At 38.0% G+C, this 18508-nt stretch overlaps 1 protein-coding gene across 1 annotated transcript in view; it reads right to left on the minus strand.

The window, feature by feature from the left end:
• CTNNA1 (catenin alpha 1) overlaps positions 1 to 13418 on the minus strand; it is a 76163-nt gene extending 62745 nt beyond the window's left edge. The window contains exons 1-4 of the mRNA XM_032212858.1: positions 13068 to 13418; positions 4004 to 4110; positions 2326 to 2521; positions 464 to 630 (exon numbers count right to left, since the gene is read on the minus strand). Coding sequence (XP_032068749.1) covers positions 464 to 630; positions 2326 to 2521; positions 4004 to 4108 — 468 coding nt within the window. The 5' untranslated portion in view covers positions 4109 to 4110; positions 13068 to 13418. The remainder of the gene's footprint in view (positions 1 to 463; positions 631 to 2325; positions 2522 to 4003; positions 4111 to 13067) is intronic.
• Between the last annotated feature and the right edge of the window lie 5090 nt (positions 13419 to 18508).

Consider the following 18508-nt stretch of genomic DNA (forward strand, 5'->3'; position numbering starts at 1 on the left):
TATGGTCTAACCCCCAACCCCAAGCAAATCAATAAAATCAGACATACTAGCAAAACAAGAAGAACATTATTATGTCTGTGAATATCAGATTTCAATAAGCTATTAATGTTTTATATTGAATTTAGCAATAGCAATTTATGTTAAAAGGCCATGAACACATACAGATCCAAATTAAATTAAAGAACTGCCTGGGGTAAAGAAGTAAAGCGGAATTTGTTCAACTGATGGCAAATCTGTCAACCAACATGTAACAATATAGGAATAGATCTTTTATTTTACAGAAATGTTCCATTTAGACCAGAATATTGTTTCCACAATAATCCAACATTTCTTAACTCCAAAGCAGAGTATAAAAGAGAGGCGTTTCCTCTATTATCAATCTTCCTGCAAGTTAGAAACAATTATTCTGAATTCCTTTTATTATGATGCCATTAAAATACTGAACGATATACTCAAGACTTACAACTTTAAGTTGTACAAGTAGTCTGTAGACATCCGCCATATCAGCCAAAATGAGCAGCCGGGTAACTGCTGACAAGAGGGCCCGAGCTGCCCTCACCATATTCCCCCGTTTCACAGAAGAGCAGGGGTCATCAGCAAATTCTCCAGAAGCACTCTTCATCAAATCTCCTATATACACAGAAAGCAGCTGTAAGGATTCATTTTTTTATGACGATTAGGAAAATAGACCCAATCCAGCCAAAACCAAAACAGCATGGATACTTCTCATTAAAACATCTTATCACTATAATTTTAATCACATTCTCTTCCAAAACAATTTACTTTTGGCACTTAGGCAAGTATTGCAAGATTAAGGATTTGCTGCTTATATAGAATTCAATGGCCTTAATAGAACGTGCAAATATTCAACCTGAAGCTGGAAAGAAGAGTAAACTGTGTTACTGGCTTTTTAAAAAAGCCACACCGTTGTCTGATTGTACTCAGCAATATCATGCAAGCCCAGGAAAAGGCATGGCTTCATTATGGAAGCTCTGACCTTGGTCTCTATGCTGGATTTCAAATACCTTTCAAGTTCAAATACTGTACACCTTGAAGCCTAATCAAGTTACAAAAATGGGAATAATGTAAAATATTGACAGCAATTGCTAAATAATATTCAAATTTTGGCCTGTGCAAATCTTGAACAAGGTGACTTGGAATACATTTACAGAGCACTGCTTTTTGAACTGTTAATACACACTATCTTTTCAGAAATGGAATTGGAAACTGTTCCTGGTTTTGTTGACATACACGTGGATAAACAACTACTTTGCTTTGCTGGGAAAAATGAAGCAAAATTGCATGCATGTTAATGTGGAGACACCTGGGAGATTTTTGAAGCAGCTGCACAAACCTGGAAAATGATGTGCCTCTTTTAATTATGCAAAAAAGGTGCTCTGTGTGTGCCACTGTGGGTTCTCAAACCTCTTGTTTCAGCAATAGCAATAGCAATAGCAGTAGACTTATATACCGCTTCATAGGCCTTTCAGGCCTCTCTAAGCGGTTTACAGAGAGTCAGCATATTGCCCCCAACAATCTGGGTCCTCATTTTACCCACCTCGGAAGGATGGAAGGCTGAGTCAACCCTGAGCCGGTGAGATTTGAACCGCTGACCTGCTGATCTAGCAGTAGCCTGCAGTGCTGCATTTAACCACTGCGCCACCTTGGCTCATCCTTGTTTTAAATGGTTTTCATAGCCCCATTAAAATGATAGCTTTTTGTCAGATGATAGCAGGCTCTATTAACATTTTTAAAATGGGTTCGGGAGAAAAGAAAATATTGTTTTGGATTTTTCTCAGTAGTAGAAGATATCAATACAATCACTTAAGTTAAAGACAATTTAAAATCATCCAATTTTATGCCAAGCTTTGTGGAAGCAAAAAACAACAAAACCATCTCGGGGAAATAATGCAACCATTTTCGATTTTACAAAAAAATGTTGTTGGAAGCTGTACTTTCATACACATCAGTCAATAAAGACTGATGTTGTCAATAAAGACAACATTTAATTCCACAAATTTAATGGCTGACTAAAGGTCATTCAATATTTCTCTGTCCAGCCCTTCTCACAGGAATCTTGTGAGATTAAGCTGAGAGTGGAAGAACTATATACATTTCTTTGAGGCCCTGTATATACACAAGTAAAAATAGTAAAATTACATAAAACATGCCGACACACATTAAAAGCTGAGCTTATCCCCAAACCGGTGTTTAAATATATGCACATAGTGACAGCAAACTCTTTCTTTTTTAAATTGGTAATTCCTAGGAACTAATTTAAAAATGTGGACAATCATAAGAGTTACAATTTCATCAAAAGTATACCTTGTTTGCGAACATCTTCCACAGCTGCTACAAGTTCTTCTTTAAGAAACTGGCTCTCCTTTGCAATTTTGTCCCCCTTTTCCAAAAAGTTCTCTGTTGCTTGCTCGACTGATGCAGCTAAAACATGCGCCTTTTTAGATCGGCCTCTTTTTTTGTTGGAAGGGCCTTTGTTGCTAGTATTGACCAATGTTGTAACCTGAAAACAGCATAATATGATCCATTTTTCAACTGAAAAGTTTTAATTATTTAATAGGGCAGAAATTCCCCATGAATGCAATTCCAACTGAATTATTTCATTGCTTGAACAAGATAACTCAATTAACACGCTCTATATTTAAGTAAACAAATTCAGCTAAAAGGGGCATTTTTGGCCCTCAGATTAAAAATCTGGAAACATTCGAAACATTTATACATCCTGGTTTAGTTTCATATAACTATAAATCAGAAATGTGTGAAATTTTGGGGGGAGTACTTGTGAAACCTTCAATCAAGGATTAACTTATTAAGTTGAACCTATAGCATTCTAAAAGGTAAAATGAGAAGTGGAAGTACAGAAATGTGGTTTAGAAACAACTTTATTTCTTTACTTTTCTATCTTCATACCTATTCTTGTACTGTTTAATTCTCAAAGGATTGTCTTACTATTCAGTTTAATTGTTAATGGCATGTCAACACTTATCTTTTAGTATTAAATCCATGACACATTACATGACCTTTTACAATTACAATGGGCATTAAATATAATTTCAGACATTGTTACTTCAGGTTCACTTGCACTGCTCCACCTCTGTGGTATTTCTGGTTTTAAGTAAATTAAATGATTACCCATTTCAAAATTTTCTGGTTCAGAAATTATAACTTTATTTAGAGTTAATATTAGGTGTAAAGTTAAGTATGGTCATCTTTTGACACCTGGATTCTATCAGGAGTTATTCAGTTTGGCAGAAATATCAAAACAACTATAGCTACCATAAAATACCATAAGAAAAAGGGATGTTTTGAACAGAAAGGAGAAATATGTATATATATAACTTTGCAACGTAAACTTAAAAATTATTTTAGGTCATATTTGATTGCAATTAAATCTTACTGAAATCATTTGGGCTAGCTCTGGGCCATTTAAGTTCCAATAATTTAAATGAGATTTAAGCATAGTTAATTTCCTATTAGATTAAGGGCAAAAAGGCAATGATGTTTGGTCTAACCTTTTTAAAAATATGCCAGTGATTCAGCTTTAAATGTTTTTGTTAAAGTTTCTATTAATTCTGGTTGCTATTTTAATCTTAAATTCATTTTTAAAAGAAAACATAGTAGTGGGAGTGATTTTTTTTTAATTCGTCAGTCTACCCAACTTGTTTTAATATGTCGGGTGGTTAACATCATCTCCCCATCTTTAAGACCAACATTTTGGGATTTTCTATGTTTACTTCATAAAAGATGCGGTTATATTTCAGCTTTAAAGTTTTTTAAAAGAAAAAATTCTGGTATTTTCTACGTTGATATGGCTTTATAAAGGCAAAAAAGAGCTATGAACAGAAAAATATCCAATTGCATCCATAATGTAGACACCAACTGACTAGCAACACAGTGCAATTAATCTATCGGTTCTTCAATGTAAAACTGCAGATCCAGAACATTAATAAAAAGCAAGGGATATGCCACATAGAATTTTTATTACCTGGGTAACAAGAGGTTCAAGCAGTCTTTCAACTGCCAGTGTCCTTATTTCCAGGCTTTTGGGATCCCATTTGAAATTAACATTTCCTGTATTAATGGTAGTCATTTCTGGAAAAGAAAAGTATTAAATCATTTCAATTCTCTGCAGAACACAAATGTCTATGCAGCAAACTCACTGCAATCAATGGAGGTTATTCAAAACAAAATTCAGACTAAACTCTGACCCAAAATAGAGCCATTTACATGTATCATTAGAGTTATTTGGAAAAGCAAATCAAAATGAGATTTAGATTAGTAGTTGGACTTTCTTTCTTGACCTTTTACCCCAGGGAGGAACCTTTTTGAGTGCCATCATGCAATCTTGCACAATGCACCAAACATAACATTAACTGAAAACAGCTCCCAGATCACATGGTTAAATTTGGTTAGTTAAGAAAATTAATTTTGATGTTAATATATCTAGGATTTTGTATGCCATTCCGGAACCCTTGCTTTAGATTAAGCTTTAAAAAGGAACCTAGTTTTATCCCATATTTTTCTTCTTCTTTCCCTTCCTATAGTTTTCTTTTAAATCAATTACTTTTTAAAAAAAAAGAATACTCTGCCAGTTAAGTGCCTTATAAAAGGAATGATTCTAACTGTAGAGTAGAAGGACTAGATGCATTGTCCATTCTAACTATTTCATGAGTTTGCAATAAAAAAAACACAACAGCATTCTAGCTGCATCTTTATATTCTGCTGGCATAATGCTATATATATTATACTGCATTACTACACACACACCCAACCTTATAGGGTTACTGTTGTAGAGGAAATAAGAAGTGGAAGCACTGTGTACTCCATATTAAGTTATACCAAACAAAGGCAAATACTAATTTAGTTCTAACCAAAGATTTCCTTGGACCTTCATAAAAATGCTAAGGTTCAATTACTGTAGTTGTAGCCAATATAGTACTACTCATTTTTAATAACAGTTGTTTCCATCTAACAAAACTACAATAGAAGTACATGGTGAAGTATGGCAAGACAACTGTGCTTTTTGCAAGGATTACTTCCCTCTCTAATCACAGATCTAGAAATTTATTCAAATGTAAGGTATTTTGCGTACCGCAAGCAAGTTATCAATGTTGAGTCTTCTTACTAAACATTTATTTTAACTATCTCCTCATAAAATGGAAGCATGTTAGCTATGTACATTTAGAACCGATTTTTGGGGGATCTAGAGGCAATTCTATAGAAAATGTCTTTGTTTAAATATATCCTATTATTTTGCTCTATACGTAGTCTGCAACCTTTGACCATAATTGAACTCAGAATTTGTCATAAGTTGCTGCTGTTAAGCAAGGCAGCCACGTGATCATTTTGCTTAATGACTACAATCCACCTCCTTTTGTGGTCATTAAGTGCAGTGGGGGAGGTCCTGGGCGGCCTGGTGCAAGTCTAGGTCTGCACTGCACCATCCTAGCTGATACATGGCCTGAACTGGGCCTCCCACACCCAAAGGCACAGCTTCCCACCCTGCTGGGTCCCATAGCCTTGAGTTTCCTTCCCACTCCAACATGCCTTCGTCCACTTATCTCTTCCAAAGATCATATTTCCAGAACAGCACCCAGATGATACAATGCACGGCCTTCCTGCAAAGGCCACCTTTCATCATTCTTAACTATAAACATCACAAGAATGTTGCCAACTTCCCCAATGGAAGGCTGTCCATCCTATTGTATGGATGCTCTTTTGGAAAGGCACTCTTCGGAAGAGGTAAGTGGAGCAAGGGAGGAGGCCCAAGGTTGTGGGATCCAGTGGGGTGGGAAGCACCCCCAAGGCCTGTGGGGACCCAGCCAAGTGGAAAATGGGTCCAAGGAACCCAGCCAGGCAGGATGAAGAGGAAAAGATAGGCAAGTGGGGCAGTTGAAACATCCCCAAGGCCACTCGTAAGGGCCTAAATTGTGATCACTTAACTATAAAGGTGTTGCAATAACTGCAACTTTGGAAATGGGCTGTATTTTCAATGGTTGCTGAATGAATTGTCGTAAGTCAAGGGCTACCTGTATAGAATTGTACAAAATCTTCTAAATTTAAAATACTCTATTTGAACACAAAACACTGTGTTTTGATGCAGAATAGCTTAGGTAAATATGGAATGGATTCTCAAGCATTCTAGAAATGTTTTGTCTGTGAAACAAGAGACATGCTTGAAAAACAGCTTTTTGAAACCCCAAAACACTTCCTGAATGACCAAAACTGTGTTTTGCTAAAAGCAGCAATTCATCCTTGAATTGGAGCATTTTGAAACTTAGTATTTTTGCACATCTGTATTGCTTTCCACATAATGATCTGACTGTAGATCTCATTAGACACCTTGCAACTAGAAACTTGCAAAGTAAAACAAGAGAGACTTCTAAACAAAACTTAATTACTGCAATGTGTTCAATTGTAAGGACAATCATAAAATAGCTGTCATATCAATTTCACTGTAGAATATCATTAACTTAATAACTAAAATCCACCTAGGATCTTGAAAACGTAAAATGGAGACAGGTAACTATCCTTTATATCTCCATGGGTTTTAAGTTACTATGCTTTTTAAAAGAGCAATTTAAATAAATTATAATTTGAATTTGAATATATGTAATTAAAAAATGAGAGCGAGTTTGGTGTAGTGGTTAAGCACCAGGCTAGAAATCAAGAGACTCCGAGATTTAGTTCCATTTTAAGTATCAGGCCAGCTGAGTGACGCTGGGCCAGTCACATACTCTCAGACCTAGGAAGAAGACAATGGCAAACCATTCCCCAAATCTTGCCAAGAAAATGGCAGGAACTTGTGCTTGCAGCCACCAGGAGTCAAAATTGATACCCCCCCTTTTCCAAAAGTAGCTGCAGCTTAGAACCACAAAATGATACTGTGGACAAACTAACCAATTTGAAATAATTTTATTTCAATTATAATCAAAGTATCATTTAGTTGTTTTCAGCAAAGTTTCTAAATGGTAAAGATTTCCTCAATGTGCAGCAAAGCCAAACCCTTCAACTGGGGTGGAGGAATCAATTCTAAGTTTTCTGTCGCACTATTTAATATATTTAGGATCAGGACAATTTTCCATGTAGATGGATGTAGGTGGAGGAACTGCAATATGAAAACTGACCATACTCCCCAACTCAACAGGATGAATGAACTGTTTTTAAACTACTCAAGATACATGTTGCTGCTTTTTTTGTCAAGCCAATGTCATATTATAGTTACACATTCTGTATCACACCGAGCTTTCCAATAATACTGGTTAATCTCATTCCTTGGAAACTTTTGAAAGTTCCCTATTTTCTTTTTGTATTGCTGTCCTCAATGGCTGTTCTGCTCTTTTGTTTCCCTCACCTCTTCTACACCATTCTTTCCCTTTCATTTTTTTCAGTCTATATCTTCTCATCCAGCCACCTTGCATTAGGCAGTTTAGTTTAAATTGTAGTTTAATTTAAATACATGAAAACATACCAGCAAATCTGTACTTCATAGATTTCAATGAAACATGTCTGTGACATCTGTCTAAAATGTATGCAATTGTTGAGCAGAAATAGCAATACGGTGATGTCATTGGTCCATTCAAAAACTTTACCCGTTTTTTTTTCCCCCCTGGCACTTCCACTTTAGATACAGCAAGAGATAACGTAGTAGTTTTGGCAAGCAGCCTAAATGACAATTAAATGACTGCATCATTAATGAAAGTACTATACTATACTTGTCTGGCAGATTATATAATAGCCATTAATCCTCCTATCCAGAGAACTTTTGATTACACAACACTTACTCCACAGGGACCTAGTATGGGGCAAACAATCACAATAGTGTTCTTTAATACTGTTTTATTTTAAGCACTCACATTAAACCAACACTGGATGAATCAATTAGTGAATATTTCCATAGTCACAAGGTAATGGAAAAAGGATGTGTTACGCCTGAAAGAAAGTGTATCTTATCTGTAGGAACATCCTGAATCAAGACTTTATTTATGATTTTTGTCTGATTATATGATAGCACTTTCATTACTTGGTTTTCCCATTTGCTCTGATGTGAATGTTGAAAATCTCAGACTACTTTTGAAAGAAGATAAATTATCAAGATAGTGATAGCTCTACTAATGTCCAAAGGAAGTTATCCTAAATACCATATGAAAACTTGGAAATATGTAAGAATTTCAATAGCATTTAGTGACAATTTAATATTATGGACACATATCAAAACTACAGTATATTCAGAACTTTTTTCTCAGTGCTGAAGAGAAAGCTAGTAAGAACCTACCCTCAATGCAAGCCAGGACAAACTGGTGTGATATATTACTTTCTACTTGAAGCACACATTGCTGTAACATATTTAGAATGGCACCTTCTGGTATAATTATTGCAGTAAGCATCTCTAGAATTCTGTGCCAAGTCTTTTATCTTACAATACCTAAGCATGCCCTTAAGAAAATCTCCTATAGAAATACAGTATGAGTCCATATCTCTGACAAAGAATATCTTGCAACTTAAGGGGGAAATTGTTTCCATATCCAAAAGGAATCAATCACAGAAGAAGGGGCACATGTATGAAAAAGTGCTGTTTGCTCATAAATCAATCTTTATACATATATAAAAAATTTATGCACACCCAAAACTCAAAACAGTGCCCAAGGCAAATGATATATCGACGAACATTTCCTATGGATCTTCTAGCTTCTACAACTTTAAAACTCTTCAGATTTTTAATTTTAAACGGGGATGTTACAAAGCAAAGTGACAACTTTTAGCTGTCATTATTTCACCAAAAAATATTCTGTGGCCCACAAACAATACTGGAAAATAAAAACAGTGAACATCTACGGCTTAATGCTAAATGTGCCCATTTCCCCACAAAACCATTGGGGAAGGGTAAAGAGCATGCCAGAACACTATAATTATTTGCCCTTTATTAATTGGGATCTCAGTAACTGTTCATACCTTCATTGCAACCATTTTGTGAAGACGTAAGCTTCTTACAGAAGACTTATATCACCCACAATATACTCCCAAATTTCAAAGCTCATAATTTGTTTAACAAATGGAAACAAAGCCCCAAAGAGATTTTAAAGTGGAGGTTTAAAGTTACTCTTTCTTTAGAGTCATGAAAGTAGTATATAGGTTAAGAAGGCTTTTGCTATTTTCTTAACTAACTAACCCCTCTAAAGTAACTGCACAAATATGGACTGAAGAGATACTATCAAACTCTCTACGCAACCCCCTTTTAAACACAAGGCTAATCAAGAAGACATGCCCCAGCGCTAGAAAAATATGCCAGTCTTACCATTTATGAATATTTATTATTACTCACAATAATTTTATATGATTTGGTATCCCCAACTCCAAACAATTCTGAGTGTCCCACAATTATAAATAAAGAAGTGACCTTGACTCAGATATTCAAGATGTGTTGCCTATGAAAAAAGGGGCTGAAACATTTTTAGGTCCAGAACAAGTAGTTCAGGCAGCCACTTCCAGAATTTATTGACAAATAAGGGGGAGAAGAAAACAATCAGACTTGCAAAATTCTGTTATTGTAATCAATCTACCAATATCCAATAGTCCCCATTCCAAGGCCTGGGAGAATGTCAAGATCTATTTGGGCCTCTGTAAAGACAACAGGGTGGGACCCATCTGGGTGTTATGGGGTAACCTCATTCCACAAGTCAGGCATTGAGAGATATTGCTTACTCAAAGGAACCTGGAATCTGTCAGCTCAAAACAGCTGGGAACACAAGGGGCATAAGTGATCCCTTAAATGACCATCATGTAGGGCACTGTAGGTCATAACCAGCACTTTGAATTTTACCTAGAAGCAACCTGGTAATCATTGCAGCTCAGAGTCACATGGACACATCAAAGCATTCATTCTGGATCAATCAAAACTTCTCGATGGCCTTCAAGTGCAACAACCCCATGTAGTGTGTTTTCCAATATACCCATATATTTGGCTATGTCATATCAGAATATGAATTTTCAGTTCAGGTGAATACCTAGTAAGATTTCTATTCTTGACACCACATTATCTTCTAAAAGAAAACAGGTTGGAAAAGCATTCCCTACCTCTAATCTGTCATATTAATTCACAATCTAGAATACTTCATTTCCGAGTTTTCACTTTAAAATCTTGAACAATTTGCATGTCACAGATTACTGATAAGAAACTTTATTACATTTTAATTGAAGAGTTTCCAACATTACTTTATAACTACCAATACAAACAGAGAAAAAAATCTTAATTAATGTATTAATTGGGACTGTTTAATTTTCAAAATTCATCTTTGCCTTGTATATGGGATTGTATTCTGTTTCTTGCCTCACACAACTTAGCATTTAGGTCCAAATTGTGGACTTTTACCCTGCATATGTTTCAGATGTATGCAGCAAAGGGCAGTTTGATTATGCTCTAGTCTAACCAAACATTCATATCTAAGATGGATTCCAAAAGCAACTGTTCAAAGTTGGGCTTCTCTCTTTACTAGTAACAAAGAGACAGAGGCTTCTTAAAAGAAGAAAGCATACTAAATATACACCATGTGGAAAAAGAGTCAGAGATGACCAATGGAGGGAAGAAATATTACATTAGGACAAATAAGTAGTTATATAAGCAAAAATCTGATGCATTTCATTGCAATGTCTCTACTAGTTAATAGATGTCTGTGTAAAACGTACAGCTGGAAGAAATGAATGCTATTTTACATTCTACAAAATAATTAAAAATGGAAAAGCAACAGGTGGTGAAAAATGTTTGGACACCAAGTTACAGATGTATCCCAGAAGCACACACACACACACAAAGTAAATCCCTTATTTCATTAACACCTGAGTAATCTTAATGGTATTGCAGAAACTATGCTGAATTGCTTTCCTGTGCTTCAAAGGTAAAATCATTTTTTAATCAAGCACCCTTCCTGGTGTCTTCAGATACATTCTTATAGTTCTTGTGAGTGGACATTGTGGAAACCTCTTTCACAATATCACCAATACAAACACATCCTGCTGCTTTTGAAAGTAATATTCCAGTGATACAGAAGCTGTAAAGTGGCAGGATTGCCTATCACACAAACTGTACATGACTATTCCTGCATTCTTTAAATTTCAATTTACTGAGCCAACAGCCCCATGTAAAATATTTTATAACATCCATATAAAATGTGCTTACTATATTCAATAATACACCAGAATTATTGAAATATTTTTACTATTTGAACCATAATAAGCATTGATACCACAATACAAGCTATGAATTTTTCATGTCACTACTCAACTCCAGGTAGTTTAATACCAAGTCTGTAAAATCCTTTTTATCAGAAAAGATATCCAACCTGTTCTCAAGGTCAACACACACACACACATGTGTGTGTGTATATATATATATATGTGTGTGTGTGTGTGTGTATGTATATATATGTGTGTGTGTGTATATATATGTATATATATATATATATATATATATATATATATATGTGTGTGTGTGTGTGTGTGTGTGTGTGTGTGTGTGTGTGTGTATGTGTATGTATATGTGTATATATATATAGTGTCACAACCCCTGGTATGCCCCAATTATGGGAGGAAGCTAACTGCTTCCATTATCTGTCGGCTCGTCACAAGAGTCCATCACGACCGAAGTTTTTACTGTTGCCTTTTGTATTTATCAGCAAAAATACAACACGCACACACACACATATATAAGTTACTTTCCATGGTAAAATATTCATCTGTTTATGATTAATGCTACTTATAGGAAAGGAAGCATATAGGAAAATAACAGAACTATCCTGGCCATTCAAGAAGCAGATTTGAATTTAAAAAAACCTGTCAGAACAGATTTATGAAACTTGGAATTTTTGATAATATATAACAGAAGCCCAATTTAAAATAATATGGCAGGCTAATAGTTTAAAGCAGTAGCTTTAAAAAAATGCTATTTATCCCTAAAGATTTACAGTGATTGTTTCATAAGCTGTCTTCCGCAGGCCTTTATATATCAACACAGGATGTAGCCAGAAAGATTTAAGACAGCAGTTTTCTGAAACCTGCTTCTCTTTTGACAATCTTTTAAAAAAAAAAATATCGCATACTGTAGTTAAAACCGGCTTAGATGACTGTGAATCTAATCACTGCTTAGCTAGCACTTTCGTCGCTTTTTAAACCCCCGTTTTCGAAAGTCCCACAAAAGAGCTTTTATATCCATTGGGGAACGAGGCAACGCAGGGCTTCCTATCTTCAGCTGCCAGCAACTTCTCACGCCGACGGATGACGGGAAAAAGGGAGCCTTTCTCCACCCTCCTCCCCATTTTCCCCCCCTTTTTATAAAACTCGCGTCCTGTTTCCTTATGGCAGTGGTCTCCAACCTTGGCAATCTTAAGCCTGAAGGACTTCAACTCCCAGAATTCCCCAGCCAGCTAAGCTGGCTGGGGAATTCTGGGAGTTGAAGTCCTTCAGACTTAAGATTGCCAAGGTTGGAGACCACTGCCTTATGGGATAAAGGTCCATTGCACGTCACAGCAAAAACACCCCAAGTCGGGGGGGGGGGGGGAAGAGAGAGATACGACCCCCCCCCCCACAGGCAGCATGAAACCCGCGAGAAACTTTTCTTTACACGGCAGGCTCTCAAGTCACAGAGCCTCCTGAAGAAACTTGGGGGAAAAGAAAACCCGACTTCCTTGCTCCGCCTGCCTTTCCTCCCTTCGGGAGAGAACTGGAATGGGGACACCGCCCCGGGGGGGGGGGAGGGTTTGACGAGGGGGGGGAAGGAGGCCGTTGGCGCAGGAGGTGAAAGGAACTAGAATCAAGAGTAGTCCCCCCCTCCGGGCAGTTCCGGGTCTCTTTCACCCTCTCCCTCTGCCTAGCTTTTATGGGGAAGGGAGGAGAAGTCAGAGAAGGGAGCCCAGGCCGCCCTCAGTCCCGCCGCACCGCTGCCGTTTTGAGGGCAGCCACTTCTAAAACTTTCCAACTCGGAAGGCCCAAGCCGGACAAAACGACGCGCCAACGCCGCGTCTCCAACCGCCTCCACCACCAACACCTCGAAAGTTTACCTGCGGCGGCTGTTGTTTTTTCCCCCCTCCGCTGTGGCGACGGCGATGAGCGCTGGCTTTCTCTCCCCCCCACCTCCCGCCTCCAACAGGCCCCGCGCTTTGTCTCTCGCAGCGGTCGGTTTAAAGGTGCGGCCGCCTCGCTTGAGTCCGGGCCTGGCTGGTGTTGGTGGTGCTGCTGCTGCTGCTGCTGCCGCCTCCGCCGCGCCCCGTCCTAAACTCAGCCCCGAAAGTCCGCTCGGGAGACGAGGAGGAAACGGGACTCTTCCGGGCACCTCCCCCTGCCGTTTAGCCCCGGCTCTTCTCGGCACCACCCTCTGCTCCTGGCCGGCTCGTCCCAGCACCGCCCTCGGCCGCGTTGCTTCCTGGCTCTTTCCAACAGCGGACGGCTCTTCCAAGCACCCCCCGCCTCGGAACGGCAGCAGAGCGAGCGAGCGAGAGCGGACGGGGAGGGGAGGGGAGGGAGGGAGGGAGGCGTGGAGGAAGTGAGTGAATCAGGGCGAGAGAGTTTCAGGTGAGAGTTTCAGACCGAGCTGGCGCTCGCCGCGGCCAGACAGGGGAAGCCCTCTTCCGAAGATTCCCGACTTTTAACACACCTTTTTATGGGCATGAGGGGAGGGAAGAGTGTGTGTGCGCCTCCTTTTCCATATACGGACTGGGAGCGCCTGCACCTCTTTTGTGGGGAGGGGAAAAAAAGCGGCACGAAATCCGGTGCAAGCGACGTCACGACTACGGGAAAGGCATTTTGCGGAAAGAGTAAGTCTTCCTTTCCTTGGAAGGCTACCAGACTTCGGAAGAGTTGATTTTTAAGCGCGCTCTTAGTAAAACAAAACCAAACAAAACCCCAAGTCAAGTAGAGTTTTGCAGAATGGTAAGAAATACTCCATTGGATCGCAACTGGTGAAGGGAAACTTTACCAAAGAGAGATGCCCTAATAACTTTGTTGGCCTTTAAGCTCGCTCTTTTTTTAAATTTTATTTTATTTTTTGCTACAACAGCACAGGACTATTTTTCGAGAAACACCCTGGATAAAAATTATTTATCGAGAATGCTTACACCTCGCTGTTCTTTTTAAAGAAAGAACTTAAGGCAGCACAAAGTTGGGCCAAAAAAAAATCAACAATAAAATACAACTTGAGTGCACTGGCTAAGCGTGATTGCCAGCGGAGCAGAAAACAAGGCCAGCTCAGCCAGTTTTACTGTCAGATAAGCTGTATTTATTTTGACCGAAACATGGGTTCTTTCTGCTCTTCAACAAACTCTCCAGATCCTTCTGGCACTCAATGCATTCTTCAGGTAGCACCCATGGACCTGGATGAATGCTTGCGGGTATTAGTCAGGTTTTTTTGCAATCTAAAATTCTTTAGGCATACTCAAATCTCAACTCCCACCTGTTTCCTTCCTTAAGAGATGTTGGTGATGCCAGCCAGGAACATCTCTGGAGGGGTTTTAATTGGATTACGTTGATTTTAATATTCTGATTGTTGTAAGTGTGCAGGGGAGGATTTTGAAGAAACCATTCTGACTTCTTTCTAATTGTCTATGGAGATTCTCAGTCATCCAAGTCATGGTTAGCCCAAAGGTGCTTTTTTCAAGAGGCAGCTGGACTTTCTAGTTGTGGGGCAGAAACTGGACCAAAAGTCCAGTTGCCTCTTGAAAAAAAGCACCTTTGGGACTTATTTCTAATGTTAATTCTGGCAGTAAAAGTGATTCTAGGAATGGGGAGCTTCACTCTGTCTGCTGGGCCAAGGCAATTTAGACCAGTTGCTGTGGTCTTGCTGGCTAAGGAATTCTGGGAGTTGAAGTTCTCATATCTTAAAAGTTGTTGAGATTGAAAAACATTATGTAGTTTTGAACGATGGGTTCAGAAGATGCCTACAAATTAGTTGATTAACTTCCCAGCTGAACATCATTTGGCCCTATCGTTGCAGCTGGCTTTACTCTTGAGTTGCATATTTTCTTCCTAAAAGCACAGCTAATATGGTTCAAATGTGGGATAATATCCCAGTTCTAGTACACTCTCACCTATGGCAGCTCACCTAAAGCTAACTTTAGGCCACTCACAGGTTTGGTTGAAGGGAGTGTTAAGTACATTTCCACTAGTTACAGAATGAAAGGAAGGATATACATCTAATTAAAAGGACTATCCAGCCACATTTTTTAATAATCTCAGTATCAAAATATGATGCTTGAAATTACCTTATACCACACCTGGATCTAGAAGAAGTTAGCCAAGAAAATTTTATAGAATACAAATTTTGAAAGGATTTATTCAACTAACTGTAGGGATGTATTTACCTTATGCTAAAGAAATTTGAGTATATAGTCTTCATCCCATTCTGGGAAGCACTACAGGTAGTTCTTGATTTACAACTATTCATTTAGTGACCAAAGATACAACGATACTAAAAAAAGTGACCAATGATCAGTTTTCACACTTAACAACTGTTGCAGCATCCTCATGGTCACGTGATCAAAATTTAGGTACTTGGTAACTAGCATGTATTTATGACAGTTGCATAGTCCCAGGATCATCTGATCACCATTTGTAATCTTCCTAGCCAGCTTCTGAGAAGCAAAGTCAATGGGGGAAACTTAATGACAGCATGATTCACTTAACAACTGCAGTTTCACTTAGCAACCCATGGCAAAAAATGTAAAACGGGGCAAAACACTTAACTGTTGCTTAGCAACAGGAATTTTGGACGTAATATGAAGTCTGTCTATATTCACTTTAATAAATATAAATATGTTAATGATTTTAGTGTTAAGGGAACTCCTGTATAAGATCAGGAAACTTGGTATCTCCAGATGTACGATGGGTTATTGGGAGGACTTTGGGATGCTTTGACTGCTGTGCTAACACCTTCGCTTGTAGAAAGGAAGTTTTGCTTATTCAGATCTGATAACTGAGATATTTAAAATGTGGCTACTAATATCAATGTATGATAAGATATAGTGCCCTATTTTTTTTTACAAAAACGTCTTATTATCTTCCATATGTTATCTTTAAGAATCAAGTACTATTTTAGAGATGGTATCAAATATTACCATATAAGAGAGCAGCCTCTGAGTTTACTAGAATGGGTTTTCTCCAACACTGCAGTCTTCCTTTAAGACAAATGGTCATTTTAGAATTGCTGGAAATGTGATAGATGCACTTTTACTGTTTAACCTTCCAGTTTTGAAGGGAAGGAAATTGCCTGAGATTCAGGGTTGGTTTCCTTTCCAGTAAATTTCCAATAAATTCATAATAACTTTCCTTACTAGTAAATATAATACATAGAAGTAAGTCTAACTAAGGATACGTTTTACTTATTTGTCATTTTTATGGGCAGGTGGACACACTTCCAAAGTGTTGAGTTGTATCCATCCATCATTTTTATATTGTAAAATAAAAATATAAAATACATGTGGTCTGTATCATCCCTAGAAGCCTTGGTGTCAGCGTTCCAAATACCATGTAGAATCAAATCAGAATCGAAGGCAAAACTATGCTTAAAGTTCCAATTTAATAAAGCAGGCATGTTGGCACATAGCTGTGGGATCCCAACTCTGGAAGTTACATCAGAATCCCACCCAGTTAAAAAGTTCATGATCATGTCCCCACACCCACAATCCATCACATGGTCCAATCTCCTCCTTCCACGCTGGTGTCCATGCCCAGCTTCTTCTGGTCAGGTGTACTGGTGTGGAGACAAAGGATGACCTTAGCTTCTAGCAAAGAATGAAAAACAATACATTCCAAAATCCTACTAATCCCCCCTCCCATTGACTATACTTAAAGAAACAGCATAATGAAATAAGAGAAAGTGTGGCAAGCCAAAATTCTAAAAGGAATATAAATGCAGGCCTGACACTTGGTAGAGACAAAGTTAATGCTAGAGGTTGATGCTTTCTTTGCATCATGTCACCCATACAATTATTCAATTGTTTAATTGAAGTAATTGAATAAATAATTGGAATTACCGTAGGTAGAAAAAAAGAGCTCAGGTGCTAAGAAAAGCCATCTGCCAGTGTATAGACACTCTGGTGCTTCTGCTAATAGATCTACTCTACCATAGCTCACAATGGCTTACCATCATATCTTGTTTATTGCTTCGGTAATACTATGGCCTTGGGAGAACACTGCATTTACAGTTTTTCCCCCCTTGAAACTTCACAAGAATGTCTTAGTGACAAAATGTTTGGATTTGTTTGGTATGGCCGGCATGACTTTGATAGTGTTCAGCTTCTATTTACCATCCTGTAATTTATGCTTCTTGCATTCTCCTCCTATCCATGAACATGCTTCATGTTTGTGCAGCCTTTGGCTTGCTTGGGCCAAACATTGAGTGAAGAGGAATTTGCTTGGGTTGCATATAAAATATATAATGCAGTTAGTATATATAACAAACTTTCTTTTTGATTTTTTTTATTATCTTGTGGAATTATTTCACTGTCTAGGTTTGCATGTGGCCCCATGGGATGCAGATTGGACATGCCTGGTTTAGTGATTTTAAAGTTGGCTGCTGTACTTCTAAACTCATGTCAAATTTACCCACTATTTTAGTGTGTGGAAGGTCTATGCAGTCCCCTAAGACCTTTCCATTGACAATATGTGTCTTACATAATGGATGAAGGCACACAATATGCCTGCTGATGCCCCAGCTGCATTTATATAAAACACCTCATGGCTAGAAAAAACAAGTAGAGCTACACTTAGAGGCTGATGGTACGATAAGATTTTCGGCAGCTCCCAGTAATCCTCTCTGGTGTGACTGGCTAATTTGTTGACTCAGAAATTCCAGGCAATGCACATATTAGTTCCTAGATGCCCTCACCCACATGTAGAATTCCAGTGACCTTGTAGTGCACTGGAACGGACATTGTTGATATTGTGGCTACTATTTTATGAGTCCATTTTTCAAAAATCTCCTTCAGTATTTTTAATGTAACTTACTAAAGGTATAAGAAGCAAAAAATGAATATCAAAAGAATGTAATAAAAACAAGAACAGAATGCTGTCATGAAAATATTACATGTCAATTTCTGCTAAAGGTCGAGGGGAAAGTGTATAAAGATAAAACCTGGCAGTGGCTTACAATGGTAACATTAAAAAAAAAGAAACTGAAGGGTTGAGTTTGACTGCGCAAGAGCAAGCTATCCAAACTAATGCAACAAGGCTAGAATGGAAAAATCATCAACTGGTTCAAAGGGCAAATTCTGCAAAGAAGCATTAGAAACAGTAGATCATATATTCAGCTTGTGCAAGAAGATTGCACAAACTGATTATAAACTGTGACATAACACTAGAATATCGGTAAAAATTAGCACGTACCAGTAAAGGAAAATTGGTGCGACCATATAGTTGAAAATGTAGTTGAAAATGAGCAGGCAAAAATATACAGTAGTTAGATAATAATTGTGTCCTCAATAACTAGATAAATGTAGACTGAATGAAA

Source organism: Thamnophis elegans, chromosome 3, assembly GCF_009769535.1.
Source record: "Thamnophis elegans isolate rThaEle1 chromosome 3, rThaEle1.pri, whole genome shotgun sequence".
Taxonomy (NCBI): domain Eukaryota; kingdom Metazoa; phylum Chordata; class Lepidosauria; order Squamata; family Colubridae; genus Thamnophis; species Thamnophis elegans.